At 37.9% G+C, this 26,088-nt stretch overlaps 1 protein-coding gene across 5 annotated transcripts; it reads right to left on the minus strand.

The window, feature by feature from the left end:
• Positions 1–827: 827 nt before the first annotated feature.
• On the minus strand, positions 828–24,756 carry LOC128741369 (androgen-induced gene 1 protein-like). Of its 5 annotated transcripts, none has more exons than XM_053837153.1 (5): positions 3,678–3,831; positions 3,398–3,618; positions 2,565–2,785; positions 2,193–2,506; positions 830–1,863 (listed from the first exon to the last, which is right to left on the minus strand). In XM_053837153.1, exons 2-5 carry the CDS (start codon positions 3,593–3,595, stop codon positions 1,856–1,858), a joined length of 741 nt encoding a protein of 246 aa, XP_053693128.1. In that variant the 5' UTR covers positions 3,596–3,618; positions 3,678–3,831; the 3' UTR covers positions 830–1,855. The 5 variants fall into 5 exon arrangements, with proteins under 5 accessions (XP_053693126.1, XP_053693128.1, XP_053693125.1 ...); XM_053837152.1 differs by having other exon boundaries at positions 831–1,863; positions 2,184–2,506; positions 3,678–3,830; XM_053837149.1 differs by having other exon boundaries at positions 831–2,506; positions 3,678–3,828.
• Positions 24,757–26,088: the final 1,332 nt, after the last annotated feature.

Raw genomic sequence — 26,088 nt, forward strand, 5'->3', positions numbered from 1 at the left:
CTCAGCTCTTTTGAGATGAACTGAAGTCCATTGTTTATTATAGCATGCATACTGAAACTCCGGCAGGCTATCATGGGACTTAATGAAGGGCAAAATCCGTCTGGTCAGGTAACTACCCTCTTTGTATCTCCGAATTCTTATCTGTCACAAAAAACTGGTTTTCACACGGATGCCAATGAAACAGATCCCTTGCCAAGTCACGACCTTTTATCATGAACCCGGCTCGCGGTAGCGTTTGTAGCAGATTCGAGGTTGGTTTTGGGGATACCTGGGAATTTATCCCCTGAGTTTAGCTGAAATCGGCCTTCTCTGAAGCTTATTCATCATCGAGTCAGAAATATACATCGCGTTTCGTCACCACCCGGCCGTACATCCCACAAGACCGGATTCTAGCCTTTGTTTATTGTTTGAGGCTTCTGTTGGGCTACTAATACTTGATTTCAGAAACAAATATATTTATTTATTTTTTTACTTTTTTTAATGGGGCTTTCAACCAACGGTTGGTTCGCCCCAAAACAAATATATGATAGGAAGAGCCTCCAGAGAATATAACTTTTACATCCCACGGACGATGACTATTGACGGCGGTGTACTGGAACTCGTTGATGAATTCATATATTTAAACTGTTTTTTGCGGAATACACGCGAAATTGACTAAGGGAAGCAAGAGTCGGCAATGACAGAGCAAATGCACGAGCTTGCAACTTCAGCGTTAAGCAACAGGAGATGTCTACTAAATAAATTAGTTTGGTTTTCGCCTGAACATATTCGCTAAAGGTAAAGTCTCATTTTTCCCAACACTAGCCCTACAAACCAATAGAAAAAACAGGAATTGCCAGTTTATAATGCTGAATTTAAAAGTATACTTTATTCGAAAAAATACCAATAAAACACTGTTGGAATCGTATTAGTTTTATTCAATGGAGTCCAATCACAATCACAATGAAATTGTGCAGTTCACGCTTATTTTTATGATTTCTATGACAACAGAATTTAGAAGATATACGGCAATAAATATTATAATGAACTACGATTATTCAACACCTAAAAATGCATATGCTCCTTGCCTCGTAAACCAAGTCCGAAAAAGCTTCTAAAATTTCGCTATTGCTAATGCAAACCTACCGTTTATTATAAGCAACCCATTGCTACATGTATTATATATTCCTTAATGGAGTTTCTAAAAGCTTGCTCTGCTTATTCACGCTCATTTCTTTGCTACTACGAAGGGTTGCACCTTAATCAACTATCCATAAATTCAAATTTTGCTTTCGTGAGACAGTACAGACAAATAGGCACAAATGAGCGGAGTATACCCAATTTTTATGATATATAACCTGACGGTTTATGATTTAAAATTATCGAAATTTTATTTGTTTATTTTATATGTACTATACATTAATTTAATGGCTTCGATTTACAAGAACAATTAAAAACTGCGATGTGTATGAGAAAGAAGTTTAGCGAATCACGGTGCTGTGGCGGTTTTTCCCGCCAGTAATCTATAAGTGCTGAATGATAATGCAATGTTTCAACTTTCAGAAAAATTCAAAAATTCGAATGTAAATAGCTCTTGATGTTATATCTTACCATTGAACCTCGATTAAAGTTTATATTTACTATCACCGCAAAATTTGGTCGTTTATCTTGTGGCTTAGAATACATTTATCTGAATCTCGCGTATTTCATTTCACTCAGAGTAGTGTATTATTCAAGCGTAATTTTAACGAACGCTTAGAATCTATAGAAAACATTTTTACTATAGTTTCATGGGCTGAACTTTCGTATGAGGATAGAGGTTTCAAAAGTGCAGCATTGTTTGTTTCTCAAGCAATAATACCTTTGTCTCAAAGCTTCAGTTTCCTAAACAGGAAATAAAAGATTCTTTATGTCAGTAGTAGGTATAGGTATAATAGCATTACGCCGGGCATGCACTAATGTGAATGTTAGTTAACACAAATCACAGATGTTGGATAACATAACAAAATGTCTAGTTAAATGTGAACATCACTCTTCCTATATTCATCTGCAGAAAATTTATGTCATTGAGTTATTCTCGATATTTAGAATAAACAAATAGTTTAATATAAACCCAGGACAAACCTTTTTCTATTTGGCTATCATGCAATCTAGGATACGAATGCACAGTGACGACGTATATGTATTTTATTTTATCTTCTTACTAGTAGTACCGGTCTTTAACTGCTTCAGTTCTTTGGTCCAGATAATGCTGTTGAAAAACTCCCCCAGTAAATACAGTCCAACAGAAAACGCTAAGCTGACTACGAAAAACAAAATTCGCTGTGGAAGATTCAAGACATCTAATACAGGGTATACCCATATCCCACCGAAGTGGCGAATGATGTGCAACCATACTAGATAGCAAGCCATAAAAATCCCCAACCCAGTGAGACCATATTTTCTAGACGGATACTGCCTAAAACTGGTACAAATCTCCAGCAGCATAAAGATCACTATATTCGTATGCATCACATGGTTGAGCCATCTGAAAAGGAACGTTTGTTAAAGAATCATTCGAAGTGCATAATTGTTAGCAGACAAACCCTGGGAAGACAGCGTCCAATGCTTTAGGAAAAACTAATTCGCGATCAATGGCCATTAGAGTCCAGAAGGTGACGCCGACATTTAAGGCCACCGGGAAGGCGAATGCCGCCAGCATATAATCCTTTAGTTTCCTAATAAGCGGGGTACTTCGCGGTGACACTTCATTTGTTCCGAAGAAATCGTTTACCAGGCAAACAGTAAAATAGATTGCTTGCAATATCTGAAAAAAAAATAATAATAATAAAGAAACGAAATTAGTAATTCTGATCGTTTGTCGGTTTTGTTAAGGAATACATAAAAAATGGGTAATATCTGTAATTATGTAATTTAATAGACAGCAACACGACTTGAACATACTGAACTGTACCTATGTTCTAATCGTGAGATATCAACACCTGCAGGTTAGCAATGCAGTAAAAGATAATACCCTCATCGTTGGCCTTGATAACAAAAACCTTAGTAAAAGTAGTATTTGATCATTCTTAAACTCTTGATTACCAATGTAGGTATCAAATGAAATAAAAATTTCCATATCATGCAATTTGCCCAAGTATCTGGCTGTTGTAATAATCAGCAGAGTAAGTGAAAATGTAAAATAATATAAATACTGTAAGGCATTCTTATAAACAGCCTTGTTGAGACAGATTAGATTGCTGATTCTCACTCACTTGAAATCATCTTTTCTCGAAAGCTGATGTACTCAAGCAAACGTATCAGAATTTGTTACTTTTTCTTTAGCGTTTCCAACTTGTTTTGTTGAATTATGCAATGCTTTTCTCTGGCACAAAACATGACGAAATCTTATTTAGAATTTCCTGTCGGAAAAACTTACCGCATCCCAGACTGTAAGAAACTTTAGCTTTCCTCCGAATTCACCACCCTGTCGACGAAGCTCTGGAGGAAAGTGCACGTAGGTGAAATCATAGTATATTCCATAAGAAAATTGGACCGCCACGATAAAATGCATCAATGTTCGCAGAGCAGCATAGATTCCACGGTTATACCCATCGTTGGTTTTTTGCCTGGCCATATTTATAAATGTAAGTTGTCAAACTGAAAGTAGAATCAAACTGAGCCGATGCACAGAACGGCTATATCAAACCGGATTTCACCTCGTGAACTAACACAACAAATTAAAGGTCTTCAAAAATTGATAAACAGCACAGCAATAAACTCATGTGATTGTTTACATTCCCTTTAATCGTGTTCCCGTTACAAGCGGAAAAGCTATACGGTAAAGAAAGTTTTAAGAGTGAGTGAACAGTGAATGTGAACTTTCTCTCTTCTTTCAGCACGACGACACGACAACAACGTCGATAACAACTAACAGTCCGTGTTGCCATACATTTTTCCGGTTTTTGTAAGGGTTGATAATAGGGTTGATAGGTTGATAAATATGAAATAAAAACCCAAAGGTGCAAAATGTTTTTTCGGCAGTGAGTTTCAGTCGATACACACGTGTTTGCGCTTTCATATAGGGGTTATTTCAGGAATTTCGGGAACTAAAAGTTCTTTTTTCTCTTCGAGATCGCGCGGGATTACGTATCCCGATCACGGGTGTAATGGTTTACACATATTTTGTAAATATTTGTTAACGGGCAAAGTTCTTATTTCATTAAATTTGCTTTATTTAAATTTGCTGTTCTGGCGTCGGCCCTTTTGTTCAACGAGAATGAGCAGCGGAGTCAAATGCGTATAAATACTGTAGAAAGAACTGTGGTCAAAAAATTGATTTTTGTAAAGTCTCTACAAAAATTGTTCTTTATCTCTATAACTATAATAGTTAGAAGGTTACTTTCTTTGGCAAAGTTCTTTACAATAATCTTTTCAAAAATTTTGTAGAACTTTGTTTTGCTGTATCTCTTACTGTTCAAAAAATAAATTTTTAATCTTTTTTAAAATTTTTATCTCTGAACATACTTAACCAGTATAATCAACCATTTCGGCGCAATTAAAAAAACGCGTGTTCTGATACCAATGGGACCACTGTGCGTTGTGCAAATGGTGTTAAGGGGACATCAAGGATTAAAATTTTTGATAAATTCATTATTTTTTATTTCAAATTTTGATTCTGCAATCTTTTCCGCTTATTTTGATACTAATTTTGTAATGATCTGACCACGGGAAGTGGCCGAAAAACGATCATACACATAAGCATTCCAGTGCGGCGTGGAACAACCTCGACGGAATAAAACGCCGCTTCTAAAAAACCACGATTTTCAAACTTTATGTATCTTTTTCTCAGAAACTACACAACGTATTGGAACAAACCTTTTTTTGTTTTGTTGGTAGCAACTTAGCAAAGACTTTTATAATTTTTGAGTTTTATAAACGAAATACAACTTGAGGAAAAACGAAAAAGAAGAAGAAAAGATGGCTAAAAAAATACAATGTTGTCTTCTTTTTCTTTTTTCTCAAGCTTTGCCAAGCTCCTACCAACAAAACAAAAAAAGTTTGTTCCAATACGTCGTGTAGTTTGTGAGAAAAAGATACATAAAGTTTGAAAATCGTGGTTTTTCAGGAGGAACAAAAAGGAACAAAAAAAGTTTGTTCCAATACGTCGTGTAGTTTGTGAGAAAAAGATACATAAAGTTTGAAAATCGTGGTTTTTCAGGAGCGGCGTTTTATTCCGTTGAGGTTGTTCCACGCCGCACTGGAATGCTTATGTGTATGATCGTTTTTCGGCCACTTCCCGTGGTCAGATCATTACAAAATTAGTATCAAAATAAGCGGAAAAGATTGCAGAATCAAAATTTGAAATAAAAAAATAATGAATTTATCAAAATTTTTAGTCCTTGATGTCCCCTTAACACCATCTGCACAACGCACAGTGGTCCCATTGGTATCAGAACACGCGTTTTTTTAATTGCGCCGAAATGGTTGATTATACTGATTAAGTATGTTCAGAGATAAAAATTTTAAAAAAGATTAAAAATTTATTTTTTGAACAGTAAGAGATACAGCAAAACAAAGTTCTACAAAATTTTTGAAAAGATTATTGTAAAGAACTTTGCCAAAGAAAGTAACCTTATAACTATTATAGTTATAGAGATAAAGAAAAATTTTTGTAGAGACTTTACGAAAATCAATTTTTTGACCACAGTTCTTTCTACAGTATTTATACGCATTTGACTCCGCTGCTCATTCTCGTTGAACAAAAGGGCCGACGCCAGAACAGCAAATTTAAATAAAGCAAACTTAATGAAATAAGAACTTTGCCCGTTAACAAATATTTACAAAATATGTGTAAACCATTACACCCGTGATCGGGATACGTAATCCCGCGCGATCTCGAAGAGAAAAAAGAACTTTTAGTTCCCGAAATTCCTGAAATAACCCCTATATGAAAGCGCAAACACGTGTGTATCGACTGAAACTCACTGCCGAAAAAACATTTTGCACCTTTGGGTTTTTATTAACCAAGATACAAGAAATACAAGATAATGGAATTTTCAAAAGTTTAAGAGGTTTATGTCCCCTTAAGGCCCAGACCAGGGATGGAAAAAAATCGCTTCTAGCGATCAAGATCATAGGAGCGATCAGATTCAGATTCATTGACATCACTACTTGTAAGCGACAAACATTTTGTCGCGATCCGCACTGATTATGACAAACCTCTTGTCAGATTATGTTCATTGCACGATTGCGTTGAGAAATATAACAGATACAGACGATTGGTTGTGTGTATCGTATGAATCGCAATACAAACAACATGTGTGACCTTTTTTCTTGCAGCTAGGTAAAATGTAGCACTATGATCGACTGCTGAGACTGTTTAGAGAACAAAATCTTGTGGTCAACGCTAAAGATTCACTGTTTGTCATGATCTGTATGGATCGTGATCTGTACGGATCGTGATCTGTGCGTATGGCGATAACTCACAGATTTTATCAAAATCACTGATCTTCCATCCCTGGCCCAGACACAATGCATACGGATTTTACTAGGTTGCGGCAATTTGACAGTTTTTCCATGGAACTGTTTACCGTATTTTGATTCAAATTTTCGGACACAAGTTTTATGAGGAAAATGTATGGGAAGTCATGTCGGTTCGTCGGTGCTTAAAATGCGGTCAGGCATATAAATTAATATTTTTTCAAAGGGTAATTCTTTTAAAATTGACGAAGGGATGGTAGAAGAAAGTAATGAAATTTAGAGTAAAGAAGAAAGAGCGGAAAGGTGAGAGAGGAGGGGTTATTAGTAGCTACACTTAACAAGTAGTCGTTGTGACTCCTACCTTTTGTCCAATGCTGGAAGGTGCATGGATCGAACCAAGTATACTCTTTAAGCGTGCGACGTATCTTTCAAACTCCACCATCTGGTGGGTTAGGTTATTTATAGACACACAAATTGTGCCTCTTCCTCGATCAATTGTAATCGAACTGGGAACTACCGAATTGAGAAGTTTTAATCTAACTCGTTTTTACTAACCGGGACGACGAAACTGTACAGGCACTTGCGACTTACAAACAAGATACTGCACGTGTCGTTGTTCGTCCGTTAGCGTGTTAGCCGCGATTCGCAACGTGGTCGAAGGCTCCGTTCCTAGGGATAGACCAACCTCGTGTTTTTTTGTCTTGACCTTGAAACGCGGTCAGACATATAAATTAATAATTTTTGAAACAGTAGTTCTTTTACAATTGACGAAGGGACGTTTTCTTCTTCACTCTAAATTTCATTGCTTTCTTCTACCGTCCCTTCGTCAATTGTAAAAGAACTACCGTTTCAAAAAATATTAATCGGTATAAAAGGTTTTTATTTCGACTTAAGAACCAATCTACCAGGCCCATAGAAGTTGCTCACATTCAATTAACAAATTTAACGCTTGATCACGCCACTGTTCGTTTTGGTCAAGTGTAAAGAAATGTATTTGCTTCACTTCTTTAATTTCCTCTTCGAATTCGTAGTTTTCCGGTGCAAGAAATTCGATGCTGTCTTCCATGTTCCCATCGATCTCCAGAATAATTTCGTCCACTGTTATCTCTTTTTCAACTCCATTATTTTCCGTTAAATCTTGGACTCCTAGCTTTGATCTCATTGCTTTTATTTGATCTATTTATCCTTTGTTATCATTTCCATTTTGATTTCCTTTTTGCCGTTCTGGAATGAGTGGTCTCCAGCTATCTCGCATCGTTTCCATCCTAACATCGTCAACCGCCTTTTTTAAGCTAGAAAAGCTGTCTTTGAGCATGAAAGTTTTCCATGTGTCTATTAGCCTCTCCCCTGTCGTTTTGTTAATAATTTCTTTATAGCTGTGCTATATGTAACGCAATTTAATTGGCTATTATGTCTCGGTCTAATGGTTGTAAAATAGATGTCGTATTGGGCGATAAATATACTATTTGCACATTAGGATGATTAAAATCTTGAGGGTAACTCGGAGCATTATCCAAAACAAGAACAGCATTGAATGCCAAATTGTTATCGTGACACATAATCTCTACCTCTGATACAAAGCAATTTTCGAATCAATCCTTGAATACGGCGGATATCATCCATGCCTTTGCATTTGATCGGTAATGCACCAGCAGATCTTCCCGCTTTATATTTTTCAATACTCTTGGGTAAGCTGCACTGCCAATAACCAACGGTTTAGTCATGTGCGAGCCTGATGGAACGAAAGAGCACGGTATATCCTCTTTTATCTACCTTGAACCCAGAAACTGTTTTTAAATAATTGTCAATTTACGATCTCTGGGGCATTTTCCGGTAAAACAGTTTAATCTCATTGCAATTATATATTTGCTGACTACTGTATCCACCTTCTTTAATTACATATACGCTAGCGCCACGTAGTGCGACAGTTTTGCACTTTTTCCATCCCTTCGTTCTATGCGGTCAGGATCACGATTATTCCATGTTGGAACCAATTACAGGGATACCTCGATATAAGACAATTTATAATTTCAAAAAGTTGTTTTATATCGAAATTGTCTTATATCGAAACATGATTTTTTTTTAATTTGCATTAGCGGTCGCCAATTTTGCTCTGTGTTGAGAATTACGCTTATAGCACTATTTATTATTGTTTGAACTATTCGTTTTTTACAAATTTTAGGGTTATTTTGAAATAATAAACATCTTCGTGGCGCCGATTTTGGAATGGAAAATTAGCTTTGGTTTCGTTACCAGCTATGTCGAAGGGATTTGTTCGATATAAGACAAAAATTGTCTTACATCGAATTATCTTATATCGAAGTTGTTTTATAACGAGACTGTCTTATATCGAGGCATCCCTGTATGTCAAATCCCATATGGGGCCATCCATAAAGTACGTCACGCTTATAGGGGGAGGAAGCGTTGACCTAACCGTGACGATTTGTGACGCAGGGGAGAGGGGGGATGAAGTTTTGTGACGTCATATAAAAAAGTCAAATGAAAAATTTATTCGGGGAATTATAATTTAGCCTTCATTTCAAGATACAACTATTGAAGGCTTTTATAAAATTAACGTACTGATGGATTTCAAAACAAATAGTTAAATTTTTTGAATGACAACTTTTTTAACATTTAAGTGTGAACAGGACTCATTTATTCTTCTATAGTATGAACTCTCCACTTTACAGAATATCCGGTACACCACTGAAGAGCTCCTTGAGTACCGCGTCTTGCCCAAAAGATTTATGCAAACTTCTGAGGGGCTACGGGGTGCTACCAGAGACCAATGGCAATGTTTCCCCTTGATATTCGTGCTGAAATCATTCGATGAACATAAACTCATACCGAAGTTACACGGTTGGTTTTGAGGTTCTTCCGTATAACCTATACTGCCCCTTACTCAAAAGCTCACTGAACGATAGAGTTCGTGCCACTTGCGGATGACAAAATCCGTCAAAAAAGTTCTTTCAAGGCGTGTTGCTGCAAGACGTCAGCAGGAAGTCCTGACTATTTCAAGTAGATCAGACGAATTTGAGTGGATGAATGTAAAGGACGTGGAATAAAAAGGTTGGAATGTATACCTAATTTTTTTGTTGTGATGGGGGGCTGCCGTGACGTGACTTACTTTCCCGTGGGGGTCATGAATGTGTGACAAATGGGGGGGGGGGGGGGATTTGATTTTGGTCAAAATTTGCGTGACGGATGTCACCCAATTTAAAATTCGCTATTGAACATGTTATTCAATCTGTTCAATTATGTATGAAAAATCGTTAAATATGATACCTTTGGCTCCGATGGAAAGGAAACGGAGGCGGAAAGTGAAATACGGAATTGCAGCTGAAAACAACAGTCAAACTTTCCCCTTGGTTGAGATACAACATAGTACCTAACGATCTAAAAATTGTTTTTCGTCTGATAATAGTGGGCTGTTATCATCATATTTACTTAAAACTGACATTGCATTTATCAAGAGGTCATTTAAGGCCATTTTGAAAATATTTTTGTTATTATTCATGGAAAAATTGCTTTTCTACCTTTTTTTTAATTCAACCTGGAGACAGAAATAAATAACTGCTGCCAGTTTATAGTAAACATCTTAATAAAAACAAAGACGCAATATTGAATAGGTAAACGAGTCTTGAATTGACACTCTGACATTGCATCACGAAAAAATTGAAGTTAACCCAACATTGGCATCGTCAATACCGGGTTATGAATTCAAGCATATCTACCGGAAAGTAGTTTGAATACGGTCAAGGTCAGTAAAAGCAACATCATCACCAGTCGTACGTCAGCGGCATACTGTCGGCTCCTGCATTTTTCTACGCTCGTTATGTTACAGACGCAGATATATAATATATCGTACAGTTGGCCCTGCGATAGAATATAATCAGCTTAACATCTGAAATCGAACAATTTATCGACCGTAGGGAATGGCCTATATACTTAGTTCCAATGTAATATTTTTGAAGGATTCTCGTTATGTTGTCCAGCATAGCATGGGACTGAACGGGAATGGTCGACGAAATGCGTTCAATTGGGTATCGTATGTAATTATTACAAATACCGCATTATTTAGCTGGGAGTATTATTAACTAATTTTTCTTCGATACGTGTCCTAGCACGATCACTAGAAAGATGAAATCTTGGCTCTTTAACTACTAAACTAGTTTGTTTATTATTCTAACTGATAAAGGTATCGCTTTCGCTTCATCAGTATTTGCTCAGAATAAGTTTTAAACTTTTTAATAAATAAATAGTAGAATTAAAATGAAAAACTCCATTTATGTTAAAAGTGCAACAAAAAAATAATTTTTTTTAAATATTTAAATAAACTTTTTAACAATCCATATGTTTAGATAGAAAAATGCTAAGAATTAAGTAAAAAAGCTTTGGTAACATTCATCGATTTATAAATACCTACGAAGGCAACGGGATTTGCCGTTTTGGTTTGGCTATAATAGCAATAATGGTGGGAGTCTTAGTCACTCTGTACTTGCATTGCAATCAACCTTAGTGTTTACAAAAAAACAAGTCGTTAAAATGATTTTAACCATCACCGATGATCGATGGATCGAATGGAATTGGCAATGTTCTTAGCATGCTGCACCACTAAAAACCAAACATCTACCCGTTTATTGATCTGACAGCTCGTAAACTCTATAGACCGGACAAAAATGGAAAACAGCGAAAGCGAATAATTTTTTTTTTCATCGCTCTGTTAGGGCTATAAACCGAATGTGTAGAGGCCATTCTGGAAACAATTAAATAAATATTACGATTACATATAGCTTTCAGCAGCTACTTCTACCCATCATCTACGAAGAAAAATCTTCGAATCTTCGAATACCGCCTTGTTGTACTCTTTTCACTCATTTCTTCAACAGCTGCACTGACTGATTTTGGTTCCTGGTAAAAATCGGTGTTTGTAACTTATTCCGGAAGAATAGTAACTAAGATTAAAAACTTATCTCGAACATTGTTATTTCAACTGAGTTAGGTTTATACATCGATCAATGTTTTAATTTCTATTCGTCGGTATCATCATATGATAGCGGCAAATCGTTCCACGACGTACGGTATCATATGATGATACGGTGTTTTAAGTCACTGCTGGCCGGTTCTTGACATTATATCATTCAGATTTTGGTTATATCAAACATTTAAACTACAGTTTGTAAAAGTATTTTTTCCCATTCAATTCCACTATTAGTCTAAATTAGATAACTTGTAGTGTTGTAGTAGAAATGAATAGAAGCAATTAAAAAGCAAATCAAAGCCTTGGTGCTACATTCCGTTTTGAAATTTGACCTTGTGTTTTTGTTCAATACACTTCTCAGCCAATTGTTACAGTATAGGACAATTGCAGGGCTAATGGTACGATCCTATTAACTCTAACAGCCCCTCCCACGGGAGACTCGAACATACGGCGACTGGCTTGTTAGACCGGTGTAGCACCTCAAAGCCAACTGGGTGGTAGAAATGGAAACAATTATGTTACTTACATTTAAGATTGTAAGCATTATCTCTTAACTGCAAAAACGGGTATAGAAATAGTGTTCTGTAGACACTAAATATTCAGACAATCAATTTTGATAATAAATTTAAAAAATTGAAGAAAAATCACATGCGATGCTTAGAATGTTGCTTCGAACACGCTCAAACAAAACTATTTACATTTTTAGACTTTAAATATTTTTGGATCAAAAGCTAGCATGGAATAATACATATTTATATTTTGACCAAGTATTAACTTCAACGATTAATCGTTTCATTTTATTTTACTTAACTTTTGATTTGGGTAATCTTTTGTAATAAAAAGTACAGTTAATTTTTGCGATGGCATTGGTGTATAATTTGTCACCACTGCTGACTGTTATCAGCTTCTTCCCAGTTATGAATTACTAGATGCTATATACATAAATAAAAGCGATGTTATCATTGAGCATTAGGCGCGTGACTTCATACTAACCAAACACCAATATGTCAAGAACTTGGACCTCCCGCCGTACTCGCCGGGGCGCATCATTTTCGGTACGTTGAGATCATCCGGGATTTTGACGAAGTATCTATCGAAATATATCGCATAGTAATACTGACTAATAGCGATGAGGTGCCAGACTAGTACGAATGCGCGTGACTTGTATAATTGGACACTAGACATCCTGGGCAAAAGTTCTTCGTGCCAGTTCCACCAGCGGGCGGTGTGGGGGAAAAGCTTCTCTTCAACAGCAACAGCGACAGCAACACGCAATTGAAAAGGGCTATTCAGCCTGTGTTTCACTTCTCACTAACACACGCAGCTTATGCACGAGGTCGAAGGATACAAACGCATGCACAATTACTATGATTTGATTCGCTCCTTTGCTTCTCTATAAACAACTCAGGTGAGCTTAAACGGTTCCTACTCCACTGAGATTCACTTGCTACGTTGTGTCGATATATATATTTAACCTTTGAAGATTATTTTCAAATGTCATCGGTATAAAAACGTCCTGATAAAAATCACTAACACTTGAACGCACAAAAGTTCAGCACGAAACGCTACTAAAAAGACACGACGTCTAGCATATCCAGCCGAAGACTGACGGAACGAAGCTTCACTGTGCGCTTATCCACTCTTGGCTGCGTTTGCGTTCAATTATGGAAACCTTTAAGAAGACACGCAAGGATCCACCGAAATACTCATTCTCGGTCTCGCTTCACCCACACACACACTATGACGTGCTGAGTAGTCTGTCCAAAATCCACGAAAGAAAGAAATTCCAATGTTTATACGATGTCAATCAACATTGAAGTATAAGCACAGAACTGAGTCCGGGAGAGAAAGCAGAACGCAACAATGCCACCTCATGTGGGGTATAAACCGAAATACGAAACTACCTTACACAGTATACAGCGAAGAGCGCGTACGAGCGTCCACATAAAAGTTTTGGAAAAACAGTGCCTGTATGAGTTTCTTCGTGCCAACCTGCAGGGAGCGAATGGGTGGTGAACTGCAGACCAGCATCAGCAGAGTGGAGAGAACAACCGATGACGCGCCCCCATCGAATTTATTTGGAGGCACTTAGATGTACTAGAATGACTAGTTTTTGTAAAATTATTCCATGTTGGCGTACGCTGGAAGTGAAAAATTTTGATGTTACACAGTGCTCTTACGTAAGCTAAACAATTGGCCCCGTAGGAAAAGCTGGTTTGGGTAGCTGACTAATGTTTTAACCAGTAATGTAGGTTTAAACAATTTGACTCATCACGAAACGATATTTGCGCAATTAAAGTCAGCCAACATATGTAGTTTTAATTTACTTTACAGTGTACAGTGAGATCTCGATTTCAAAAAATTTTCACCGGAATTTGATTACGTTTTTGTGCAAATTATGCAGACATAATTCAATAAAAAATTTAATTTTATAATAAAATCCTGCTTCAGGATACATATTTTAAATTTTTAATGGCTACTTTATATTGATGAGAACGTTTGTTTAATTGCAGTTAACAAAACTTTCAAATGCACTACGGCGTATAGGGGGATTAGAGGGATAATGAGCACACGGGGCGAAATGGGTACCCCTCTTTTCTACGAAAGTACGCATTTTGTAACTTCATATGGCACGCGAAACACTGCTGTAGGTACTACAGTATCTATTTATCAAAAAATGTGTGATCTCTACTTTTAAAATTATAAAAAATTATAATTTTGGTGCACTACCAAATAAGCTTTTGCGATCATTTACATATCTTAAACTATCAAGTGCACGCTGCAACATGATGTATACATTGTATCTCAAATTTCACCTTCATTGAAGTTTTGATTTTATACTATAATTAGTGTAAAACCCCATTTTTACTTTAACTACTTGGCTGGGGGCGAAATGGGCACTCTTAGGTGGGGTGAAACGAGCACTATGTCACATTAACTAACCTGCCAGTTTCTTTGTTTATCGCGTCAATGCTTGTTTACAGTGATGGTATGAATATGCCAAGAGAATCCGGAAGACATAATTGGTCAAAAAAGGCCTTGCAAGTGGCCTTGACCACTCTAAGGCAAGACGGAATACTCACAAAACAAGTCGCCAAGTACCACAGCATTCTGCAGCTGACGTTAGCTCGGTATGTGAGGCCATACGAAAGGGCAATCTCGGGGCAGGAGGTGGACCAAATTGATTCCTTCAAAACTGTTTTCGCTCCCGCTGCAGAACAAGAGCTGGTGGTCCATATTTTGTATATGGAGGTTCTATGCTACGGTATTACTACCCGTGAAATCAGAACCCTCGTATACCGTATCCTGGCAGAGGAAAACGGAAAAGCATATGTCTTCAACACTAAAACACAGCTAGCTTAAGCGTCATCCGAAACTTTCTTTGTGTGCTCCAGAGGCAACCTCCGCGGCTTAATTGCTTTTAAGCGGCTTGTGGTCAATAGTTTTATCGGCGATTTGACACGATTTATGTTTGTGTATGTATTGGTGTGTATGTGTATGTGTATATGTGTATGTATGGGTTATAAGGGCTTATAAGGGTTTATAATGGTGCTCATTATGCCCCAGGGGGTGCTCATTGTGCCCCACACACTGACCGATTTTTAGTTTTTGAAGCATAAGTTTAAATTGCAATTTTCGTCATCATATCAATTATCTTTCAATTTGTTAACAGTATGTCTTTGATTATCGATAGTGAATGTATGTTTTGCAATGACGACACTTTAAAAATTCTGTCATTTTGGGTGCTTAAATCAGCCAACAAGTTAGCGTGCTCATTATGCCCCTACATTTTCAAAGCGGAAATATTTCTGATGAAAGCTAAAATTATGCCATTACAAATAATTTAAAAAGTTTTTGCCCCTCCGGTGTTGGGCCACTGAAGGAGGAGGGGGGGGGGGGGGTGGTGGTAGCGAAAAAAAAACAAAGAGAATTTTTGAATCGAGCAAAAAAAAATGGATTTTAGGCATTTTTATTTTAAGTTTAAACGTGAAAACAAAATCTATTCTTGCTTTTAATATATACGTTGTTAATTTCCATGCAATAATCTACGAAAAAAGACAAAAACGAAAGAAATTTTTTTTGGCTGATTTTTGCAAATTCCGCTGTTTGAATTTCCATTTCTATTTCATGCTAGAAGCGTTAACTCAACTCGTACACTCATTTTTCAAGTTTTTCAGGCTGTAGAGCCCACAGACAAGTGATTTTATAAATAAAAATTAACTCATATCCTACAAATTATTTTTTTGTCTCCCAATTTTTCAAGCCAATTTCCAAAGGGGAGGGGTGTGTGACAAAAACTTTTAAAATGATTTGCAATGGCTTTATTTGCTCCAAAATGATAGTAGTTTTTGACCGAACCAAGGACAAAGTTCTGACTTCGAGAAAAAGAATATAAAGGTTGCTGCTCTGTTTTAAGTATTTGTAGCCATCCTGCGATAAGTTGTTCTGAAAGGCCGGTACCCCAACTTCTGTTTATGGCTGGGTACGTCAGTGTGTTTACACAAAGAACCGAAGAAAGATGATGTACTAAAGGGTGTCCCACATCAAATTACATCGCGGAAAAAACACTGTAGACAATTACCCATTGGGTATTTCTTCTTGAAAATTTGGGTAGAAGTAGTTTACACTGTATTTTTATCGCTTGCAGTTTTTCGAAAATTGGAAAAAATGGCGTCAAAATGCTGTGAATGGGTGTGAAATGCTTGTGGCCAAAAAGTTGAATCTATCCAAGTCTTTCGTTCTGAAAGCCAAGAACCGGGAGGGATTGCATACGTACAAAGTGCAGAACCCAGGTAAGCAATTAGCATTAGTTTAAGCAGTAAGTCAATGGTTTATTAGCATCCCTGGCGTTTTATACTGCAGGTTGCTGTTTATCAGCTCTTTGAATGCATAACTGTTGTAAATTGGCATCTACAATTCTATTTAAATTCTTTTTGTCGGTAACAGCTGCAAATAAGCATTGTCAGCACTATAAGAGGGCTGGCAGTAAAGTAGCCGCATATTTTGCCAAAATAGCATTTAAGTAGCATTTAAGGCAACTTAAATGCTTATTAGGTTGCATTTAAATTGCATTGGTAATGCTTATTGGTTACCTGGGAAGGCTCCAAATCGTGACGAACGGCAAAAATGGTGGGAAAGTCGCAGGCCAGAAAACTGTAGGACACCCAGATGCTGACGAAGCCTCATTGTCTCATCATGGATGATAAGATTTGCGTCAAGGCCTTCCGGTTGTTTCCGGGGCTACTGTTCTTCACCGCCCAGCACATGTTTGATGTTGCGGAGGAAGTAAGGATGCAGAAACTTTCTAAGTTTGCCATGCAATACATAATTTGGCAAGCGATCTGCTCATGCGGCAAACGGAGTTCGCCGTTCGTGACTACCAGGACTGTAAACGAACAGTTCTACCTCAAGGAGTGTCTACAGAAGCGTTTGCTTCCTCTTTTAAAGCAGCATGAGAGCCCTACGGTCTTCTGGGCGGATCTACCTTCGTGTCACTATTCAAAGGATGTCCTGGAGTGGTACGAAGCCTACGAAATTACTTTCGTACCCAAGGGCATGAACGCCCCCTCCCCCACCACACCGGAATTAAGGCCCATCGAAAAATACTGGGCTATTATGAAGCAGGCACTATCGAAGCATCCCAAGGAAGTCAAATTTGAGGAAGAAATGAAGAAAAAGTGAGTTGTCGTACAGAAGAAGCTGCAGCCCGATATTGTACAGAACCTTATGATAAGAGTTAAGCGTAAGATGCAAGCATACGGTTATGGTATTGAAGTTGAATGGAATAGATATGCCGAAAGCTTGGGGGGCTCCGTAGCCGCAAGGTTACCGAGTCTGCTTTGACAAGCGAGTGGTCGTGGGTTCGAATCTTAGTAGAATCAAGCCATTCGATGTCAAGTGACTTTAGCATGGGTTTATTCTCAGGCCCCTCCATTTACCCTTCCTTTGTGCTGAATTCTATATTTACCCTCTGAAGCCTCTTGACAGTGCAAATGTCCCTCCTATAGTTAAGTGTACTGGTCAGAGGTACGAATGAGTCCTCGCCAGGGACGGCTATAATATGGGATAGTGCTGGCAGCGAGTAATAAGTGGGTAAAGTAGATCAAGCTTTGAAGGAATGGTAATAAACCCCAATACACGCAAGCACGCATACAATTTAAAATAAGCATATCGCTCACTCAATAGCGATTATAGCCAAAGAAATGCAGTGCAGGTCATACAGCAAACACCCGGGCGATATTACAATAGATCTACTATACTGGTCGCAGTAATGAGTCCACACATAGAAAAAAAATCAGATGGGTTGTGCACAAGACACGACCGCATATATAGGTGACGCAGGACTACGTAAGTCTCTTTGTAGTGATAGTAGCATGTGTTCATGCTTGTAATCATTCGATTCTTCATGTATACATGCTATAAGCAACATATATACATGCTACATGCGTTGTATGTAACATCTATCAAAGTAGTAACATTGCATACATTCAATTCTCAAAAGACTGTGCATTTGAAAACAATTTAACAAAATAAAGAACACAAACTATTGCTTTCCTGCTACCTTACTGAAATTAATGATTGTTTTTATTATGCATGGTTTCCCACGTTGAAGGGATTTTACCAATTCAATCCTATTTTATTAACAGCACATCTTTTCACTACACTTCTAATGAAACGGCAAGCATGTGTATTCATACAGAGTCGAATTATAACCGAACACTACAGCTGTAGCACATTTTTCCAACACAGATATCAAGTTCGCCGAGGTTTAATCGTCTCGCAGTAAAGAATTTGCGATCTGTTGTGACAACGGACTTGTGTCGTTTTTTCTGGCCCACTTCCCTAACACAGACATCAGATTGGACTAGGTTTAATCGCGTTTGTAAGAAATCTGTTGGCACGAGGGGGCTTGGTCACTCTCTCTGGCGTACTTCCCAAGCAAGGACATCAAAATGGTCTAGGTTGAACCGCGGTGTTAAGAAATCTTGTTGAAATGGGGAAGCTTTGTCACTTGTTTTGGCTTACTTCCCAAGCACAGATATCAAATTGGTGTAGGCTTAGATCATCGTAAAGAATCTTCCAACCAATCACGAACCGAGAATTCTGGTAAAACATAGGTTCATTATTTTCAATTTTTCAATAGTTCAATATCAAGAATCCATACTTTTATTCATTTGGGTCAATTCTTAGAAGATTTTCCGATCGATTGGTGTAAGAATATTGAAAATCGATCGGAAACCCGCTGAGCTATTAGCGTTCAAAACCTTTCATTTTTCGTGACGCTCGCATTTTTTGATTTTTTGGAATGACACCCTATCTCAAAACTTGCCGTAAGACGTAGTCCTACGTCAAAAAAAAATGCCGAAAGCTTACTAATTTTGTTGCCTGAAAGTTTGAAAAGGATCTGTCAACTAGGTAATTGCAAAACTTGATAATTTATGCGCTAGTCGTATACCAATGCAATGGTTTTTTTCCGAGAGAAACTGGTGACGGTACATTTTTGGATGCTTATAGTCATGCAGTTGCAAGCATATCATTAAGAAAATCGGTCAATTAGTTCTTGTAGTCTCAGACAATCGTCGAAGTTGCGAACGATCATATAGATTTTGGCATCATTCGCGTAAATCAATCTACTGCCGGATGGTAATAATCGGGATATATCGTTTATAAGCAAAGAAAACAGCAGTGGTCCTAACGTGCTACCCTGAGGTACTCCCGAATTATTTTAGAACCAACAGGATAAAGTCGCACCAAGTCGTAGGTCTCGTAAATAAGAATCAAGCCGGGCTTTTGAACCAACACACCCAGTTTATCACGCTTAGTCAGCAAAATTGCATGGTCCACGCGATCTAATGTTGCCTTCAAGTCAGTGTAGACTGCATCAACCTGATAACACTGGTCCATTGCACGCAAGCATAGAGAGACGAACTCCAGCAGGTTAGTTGAAACGGATCCCTCAGGAAAAAAACATGCTGTGACGTAGATATGCAGTTCTTAACATGAAACCAAAGATGCTCATAAACAATTGCCTCGAAAACTTTGAAGCAAGCGCACAGAGAAATAATTTCCCGGTAGTGTTTGACATTCCGTTTGTCGCCTTTCTTGAACACAGGAAACATAAAGCAGGACTATCAAATATTTACGAAGAAATTGATGACATTGCATGGAGAGATTGAATAATGAAGCGATTGGCGACCTCACCGTATTTCTTTAACAGCACAGCAGGGATGCCAACTGGTCCATGGCATTAGCACTGTTGTATCAGCATCAGTAACATTGTATGTTTCAGCTAAAATCTCATCATTCGGAACAAAACGGTGCTGTTGCTATACTTTCCGATGAAGTACACTCATTACTGAATACTCCAGAAAAATATTTAGCGAACAGATTACATTTACGGCTTTCGGTAGAAGTTTCGCCGTTTTCCAGATACACACTAGAAACTAACCCCAGTGTTGCGAAGCCCACACTAGTGTGGTCTAATTTTTTCACATACGCGCACTCATTCTAACGAACACACCGGCATAAGCATTCCTTTAAAACTCCCGCTCTGATTACTTCATGCACCGTAAAGAGTTTCTGCGAGTGTGTGTTTAGCTAACAGCTACAGTTGTCGTTCGTCGTTCGTCGTTGCAGCCCGATCTGCTGGTACCGGCCACTCACGGCGGCTCGTACTCCCGCCCGTGAGTAGAATCGAGGGCAAAGATGAAGAAGAAGAAAAAGTAATTCAAAATTGGCATTCCAGTGCACCACCAACCTCACGGACGGCTGAATCCTCACGTGTTTTTGACTCGGGAATAAGCTATGCATGAAGACGATGTGAGGATGTGTATACGCGAGTGTGTGAGTAGCAGAATGTCTACAGACAGCACCGGCGACTGTTTCTTTTACGCCTGCGTGTGCGGCGTAAGCGTTGAATGCTATGTTTCTTATACCTACTCTTTCGCATGTAAGTAGGCATGGCTGACTTCTCGCTCGAATCGCAATATTGGCTAAACAGGCGTTTAGGGCTAAATTGGCATTAAGGCGGGAGAGTTCAGTGTTGCCCCAAACGGGCTTAACGGAACGTGTCGCTACGTTGCCTCGTGAATTTGCAGGGTGTCGATTACCTGGAAAATCAGGGAAAACCTGGAAATGTCAGGGAAATTCGTTTCAACCTGGAAAAGTCAGGGAATGTCAGGGAATTTCATTTGAAGTCAGGGATTTTTGACATGGGGAGAAAATATACCGGAAAGTTAAGACTTCGCAAGAATAACATTTACTTCAAATATCTGGCACCTTTTCATTCAAGGCTTTCGCGTATGCCTTAATCAATTAGAATACGACACGTTATTTTTACTTACGTGCAACCATCTGCTGTGTATAAATTCCCGAGTTTCGAAATTTCGAAATGCATGAATGTGCAACTGACCTGCTTTAAACCTCAACAAGTGTTAAACCAATTTGATCGATTCAGGTTTCAAAGGAAAGTGCTCACAATCTAATCGATCATTACCAATGTCTTTTGGATTCTTTGATATTAATTTAATATTTAGATCAAAAATTGTGGATAAAAAATTTGCTTTTTTTTGTACGGAAAGTGGCATAAAAAGACCATACCAGCAAATTGTGTCTCTAGATAATTCCAGACTTCCGGACCGAGATCGGACTGTAACTGGAACGAGGACTATAATCAAACTGAACCTAGATCAGCCTTTGAAAATTTACTGGCGGGCTCAACGAGCAAGTGGACTGTATAAAGTCTTCGGGTATCGCTACAGCTTTCGGACAAAAACCAAAACACGTCTGACTCCTTGTAGCGTTAACAATACGTATGAATTTTATTCGACAGAATTCAATAAATCAAGGAAGAAGAATACATGTGTTAGTAAGAAAGTATTATTCATATAAAAGGCAAGAAATAGGAATGCTCAAATTATGATCAACATTTACTCAGCTTTAAAATTCTGATTTAGTCTAACAATTTAGTCATATCTTCGAAATTCGACTTCGAGCAAAGGGTTAATAAAGTCGCAAACCCGAAGTTTTCCTGAATATCAAAAGCTGGCTACAAGTAGGTCGAATAAAAACAGGTCAGGTTCTAAATAATATAACGATGCTGCGATGCTCGTTGAGACATTTGGGCTCAAAAATTTTTATATTCCTGAGGAACAATTATTTCCTCAAATTTTGATAACAAAACGAAATAGCTGCTCAGACAAATCGGACTTTGTGTTCGAAAATATCTTCGGATTATGTTCTAAACTAAAGACCAACTTTTAAATTTATTGTTTTGCATAGTTAAATGTTTGAAGCGGATTTTTACCCATTCATTACATGTGATCTAACAGGCGAAACGGCTCATCCCACAACCCTTTGATAAACCAGCAGACTATTTCATTTTTTTCCGAAAGGACATCTTGCAATTTTTATTTAGCTTGATTCTTTAATTCCGATGTGCGTTAATTAAGTTCGAATTAATTTTAATTTTGCACTTAGAAATTTTGCATAAAAAGATGAATTTGAAATAAAAAGAAGAATTAAATTCATTCGGAAATGATAATTCAAGAGTAAATAACCAATTTAGCCAAATAAACACTTGGTAAGTGAAATTAAGGAGATATTTTGCATCTGGAATTTTTAGAAATACACCTGGAAAAACCTGGAAAAGTCAGGGAATTTTATTTTCGCTGGATAATCGACACCCTGATTTGTCAACAGCTTCGTCTTACTCGACGCAATCAATAATCAATGTCCAGTCAAGCCCCGTAACTGTCCTGTACTCTAATAGCCGACCGTGAAGTCTGTCGATAAAGAAAGGTCAAGTCTTAGAAAAGACGTTCAAGCCAAAGGTTTTGCTTGTTTCCAGTCAATTGTACACAGGTCTGCATTCATCGCATCGCCGCCATAATCGCCGCGTCGAAAATCGAATTCGAAGGATCAAATGCATCAATGAATACGTGCTGGAGATTCCGGTAAAAACTATCCATTACAGGCGGATGACGTTCGTCAATAGTACTCAGGACATCTCGCAATTATTCTTCATTGCCGTGAAGCGTTGTTTGAAGCTTTGCCTGCTGTCAAAGGCCACTCCCAGTCCCAGTATGTATATTCGATCATTCGATTTTTTGTGTTTGATTGAATACTGCAATAATGTATCCGAAGTCAGCTGTTTGATCTGTATCAACAACATATGCGAGAATATAAGCGTTCTTAGGTATTTTACGTACGAATTCGCGACTCCGTGAGTTCTATAAAATTTCATGTAAAAAGGCCTTAATGGTGGAGCTCTGTACTTTGGAATTTTCAACCTAATTGGTTGGAAATTTTGCGATAAATAATTCAATTGCGTCCTATGACCGCCCATTTAGCTTTGACGTACGATGCTGGTCTAACAAGTCAGTCGTCGTATATTGGAATTTCGGCTTGGTAGTGCTGCATAAGTCGGTAGGATCGTTGCACTAGGCCCGTAATTATCCTGTACTCTAATAACCGACTGCGTAGTCTGTCGATAAAGAAAAGTCAAGACTTAGAGACGTCCATACTAAAGGCTTTGCGTTTTCTTAATTCATTGCGTAAAAAAGATTCGCCATCCTATGATTACTCCACAATTTTCAAGACAAACCTTGCTTTTGAAAGGTCGGTTCCCTATCTTCTGTTTAGGTCTAGGCATGGCAGTGATCTACACTAGTGCCAAAAGAAAACCGTAATTTGGGAAATCAGAAAATCATGAAAAAATTTCATTATTCATCACTTATTTCTATTTTCGTATCCGTAACAAAACTGGAAATGTTATTATAGTACATGCGATCAACAAGCTGAAAAATAAACTCTGCGAAATTACACCGTAATATTATGAATGTCATGTCAGGTATAGGAAACACATACCTACTTCTCCGACTAGAGGCTAGCGGCTGCGTCGTCGACTTTTATTATTGTTTTCGTACCCGTGATAAAAATTTTTTCGACGCGCTGGAGAAGTAAATTCACAAGATACCTAGGTAGAAGATCGCAGTACACGCGAATAGCTTATCTTGACTGCCACATGATAGTCAACTTGGCATGTTTAGAATAATTTTATCTGGATACTGGTTAATGCGTTCGAATGACTGTAATCATATGCACACATGCCTCTCCATGTGCTTGAATTTGTTGCATTTGGAAACATTTCACGGAAATAGAAAGCAGATGTAATCTTTTCCTTCGCATTACTCTATCAGTGGCAGAGCAAATAGCAAACGTAATTACACAGTTTGTATACTCAACCTCATCATTATGGCAAACGTACACGCAAAAACCTTCCGCACTTTGATTACAGTGACCCTACATTTATGGATCAAATGAGCGATTGCATAAGTTCTTTGCAAGCTATTTTAAATACCTTGTCCAAAAATGGATATTAGCGCAAAAAGGACAGCGAATTGTTCAAAATGTTTTTTAAAAAGAGAAGGCATTTACATTAGGTTTTTTTTTGTTTTGCCGGCGTTGAAGTAAATTTGTGCATCATTTGAATTCCAAGAAATGAAGTGTGGTGGCGGTGCCCGATCGTCAGTTCAGTTAAATGAAGTTGTATTTCGCTCGATCAGATTTATTTTATTTTTAGATCTTAATTTTAATGTTAGCTTCGAATAAACTGGTTACACATGCTTTGTTGATGTTGACTGGAGTAATTAAGTAACGTTTAAATATAATAAATTTCTTTTAGGAGGAAATTATTGTTTAATTTTGTTTGATGTCCATTCAAAATCTCTAACTTGCAACCCAGTAGCTAATAAAGAAAAAAAAACAAATTCATTGCTTCATTATATTACATAATAATTTTCAATTGAAGGCAACGTTGTCGGGCGATCGCTTCAAAAATTTCCTTTAGACATGTTTGAGAATCTGCTGAGACACTCAGTAGCTATTTTATTTCCCCTTACCAGTTCAGTTACTCACCAGGTTCCAATAGGTCAGAAATACCTCCCGCCCCTTTAAGGGCAGTTGATACCTATCGTTGACGGGAGTGCCACCAAAAATTTCTCTGACCTCTTTCGGATATTCCCCAATCACGCATAAATCGTAGTACATGGAATAAAAGTAGTGCAGCGCCGTCAGGCCATGGAATGATGTAAGGATGAGCAGCGACATGTTATTTTCTCTCGTGTTCAACTATCATTTAGCCTATGTAAACAAAGCGGTTGAAACTGTATCGACCTTTACACTACGCGATATTATTTCACGGTACGACCACACCTATGCTGAAACTTATTTGCATAAAAAAATCACTTAGGGAAACGAGCCGGCTTAATAGTGTGATTTTGTTTTTGTTGAACCGAGAGAAAAAAAATCGACACACAGAACTGCGATGCTTCGCTTTTGCCCGTCCCAATAGAACTAACTAAAGTTCTTAGTTCACTGCAATACTTCCGCATCCCCCCGAGACAGCAATACCGGCACCGGCATAGTGAGGCACATTCGTTTAGCATTAAAGTGAAGCTTTTTTCCAGTGCGTGTTTATTTAATCTTGCGACTCCTTTAGTCATTGCTGTTTTGTTAAATACTTTCGCTTAGTATTTACACTCAGTAAGCAATACAGGTGTCTCACCGTCGTATACTCGAAGACAAGAGCCCTTTCAAATTGCGGAGAATTCTGTAGGGATAACACAATTTATGGCAGTAAATCTCCTTTACCCTAGGGAGCAGCAGCGAAGGTTTCTGATTCAATGTCCATGAACTAGTTCCTTGTTGTTCAGTAAATTTATTTGCAGAGGCTCTGCAGACTCTAAAGCAATCATAACAAATATGGACTCGGTATTGTAATCTCTGTCGGCTCCATTGGTGCATTACAACTATTCAATAACAATAATTGATAATTGATTGTTTTCAACTTGTTGTTTAACTCTTTATAAGCCATTGGCAATTTGATTATGATCGCTCTGGGGTATAAACAACAAATTAAATCATTTTAAAAGTTTATTGACAAATGATTTTTTTCCTGTTTGTATCAATCATTGTGATAAATGTTATGTTAGGTAGCTTAGTGCAAATGTTTCAGGGGGCGAGGTACATGGTCAAATCTCAATGGTTACAGAGTTATTAAACATTTTTAGTTTTTGGCTCTGATTAAATTAGCTCCATGTAGTTAAATTTAAACGCAACGTGTTAAGTGTTGAATTAGTATCTGAAAACTGCACGAATTTATACATCACGCATAGCACACTAGATTACCGCGTGCGACGGACACGGTCTGACACGTATGAAAAACAACAACAGTAACAACCATGTTTTCCATAAATTTAGGGGTCGCCTAGCATAATGCTGCAAAACACAAGCCGCTTAGGTTTATCCACAGGCAGCAGTTCTTGAATCTGTAGTTTGAAAACGATGCATTTTCACCAATATTCAGCACGCTCCAGTGTGACACAGAGCTGTGCCGCATCTTACCTTGTATACTTACCTTGTATGGGCTTGGAATCATTTCCCATGAGCCGCAAAATTTAATGGTGAATCAGTGAAGCCAGTGCCCGACGTTGCACTCCTCGAAGCCCCGTTGAAAACTACATTTCTTCTCGGAAGGAGTTGTCGTAAATGTCCCTGAATTAAAAAAATTGTGTAGCAAAATGAACACTTCTGGATATGTGTTTACTTATTTGGATTAGGTAGCTGGTGGTCGGAAATTTTACAACCATACTCCTGCTGAGCTG

Source organism: Sabethes cyaneus, chromosome 3 (assembly GCF_943734655.1).
Source record: "Sabethes cyaneus chromosome 3, idSabCyanKW18_F2, whole genome shotgun sequence".
Lineage (NCBI taxonomy): Eukaryota > Metazoa > Arthropoda > Insecta > Diptera > Culicidae > Sabethes > Sabethes cyaneus.

Coding starts and splice junctions, on each gene's coding strand:
- LOC128741369 (XM_053837150.1), bottom strand. CDS start 3,595: ATGGCCAGGCAAAAAACCAACGATGGGTATAACCGTGGAATCTATGCT. Junction 2,786..3,397: donor TTCTTACAGTCTGGGATGCG/GTAAGTTTTTCC, acceptor TTTTTTTTTCAG/ATATTGCAAGCAATCTATTT. Junction 2,507..2,564: donor TTGGACGCTGTCTTCCCAGG/GTTTGTCTGCTA, acceptor GTTCCTTTTCAG/ATGGCTCAACCATGTGATGC.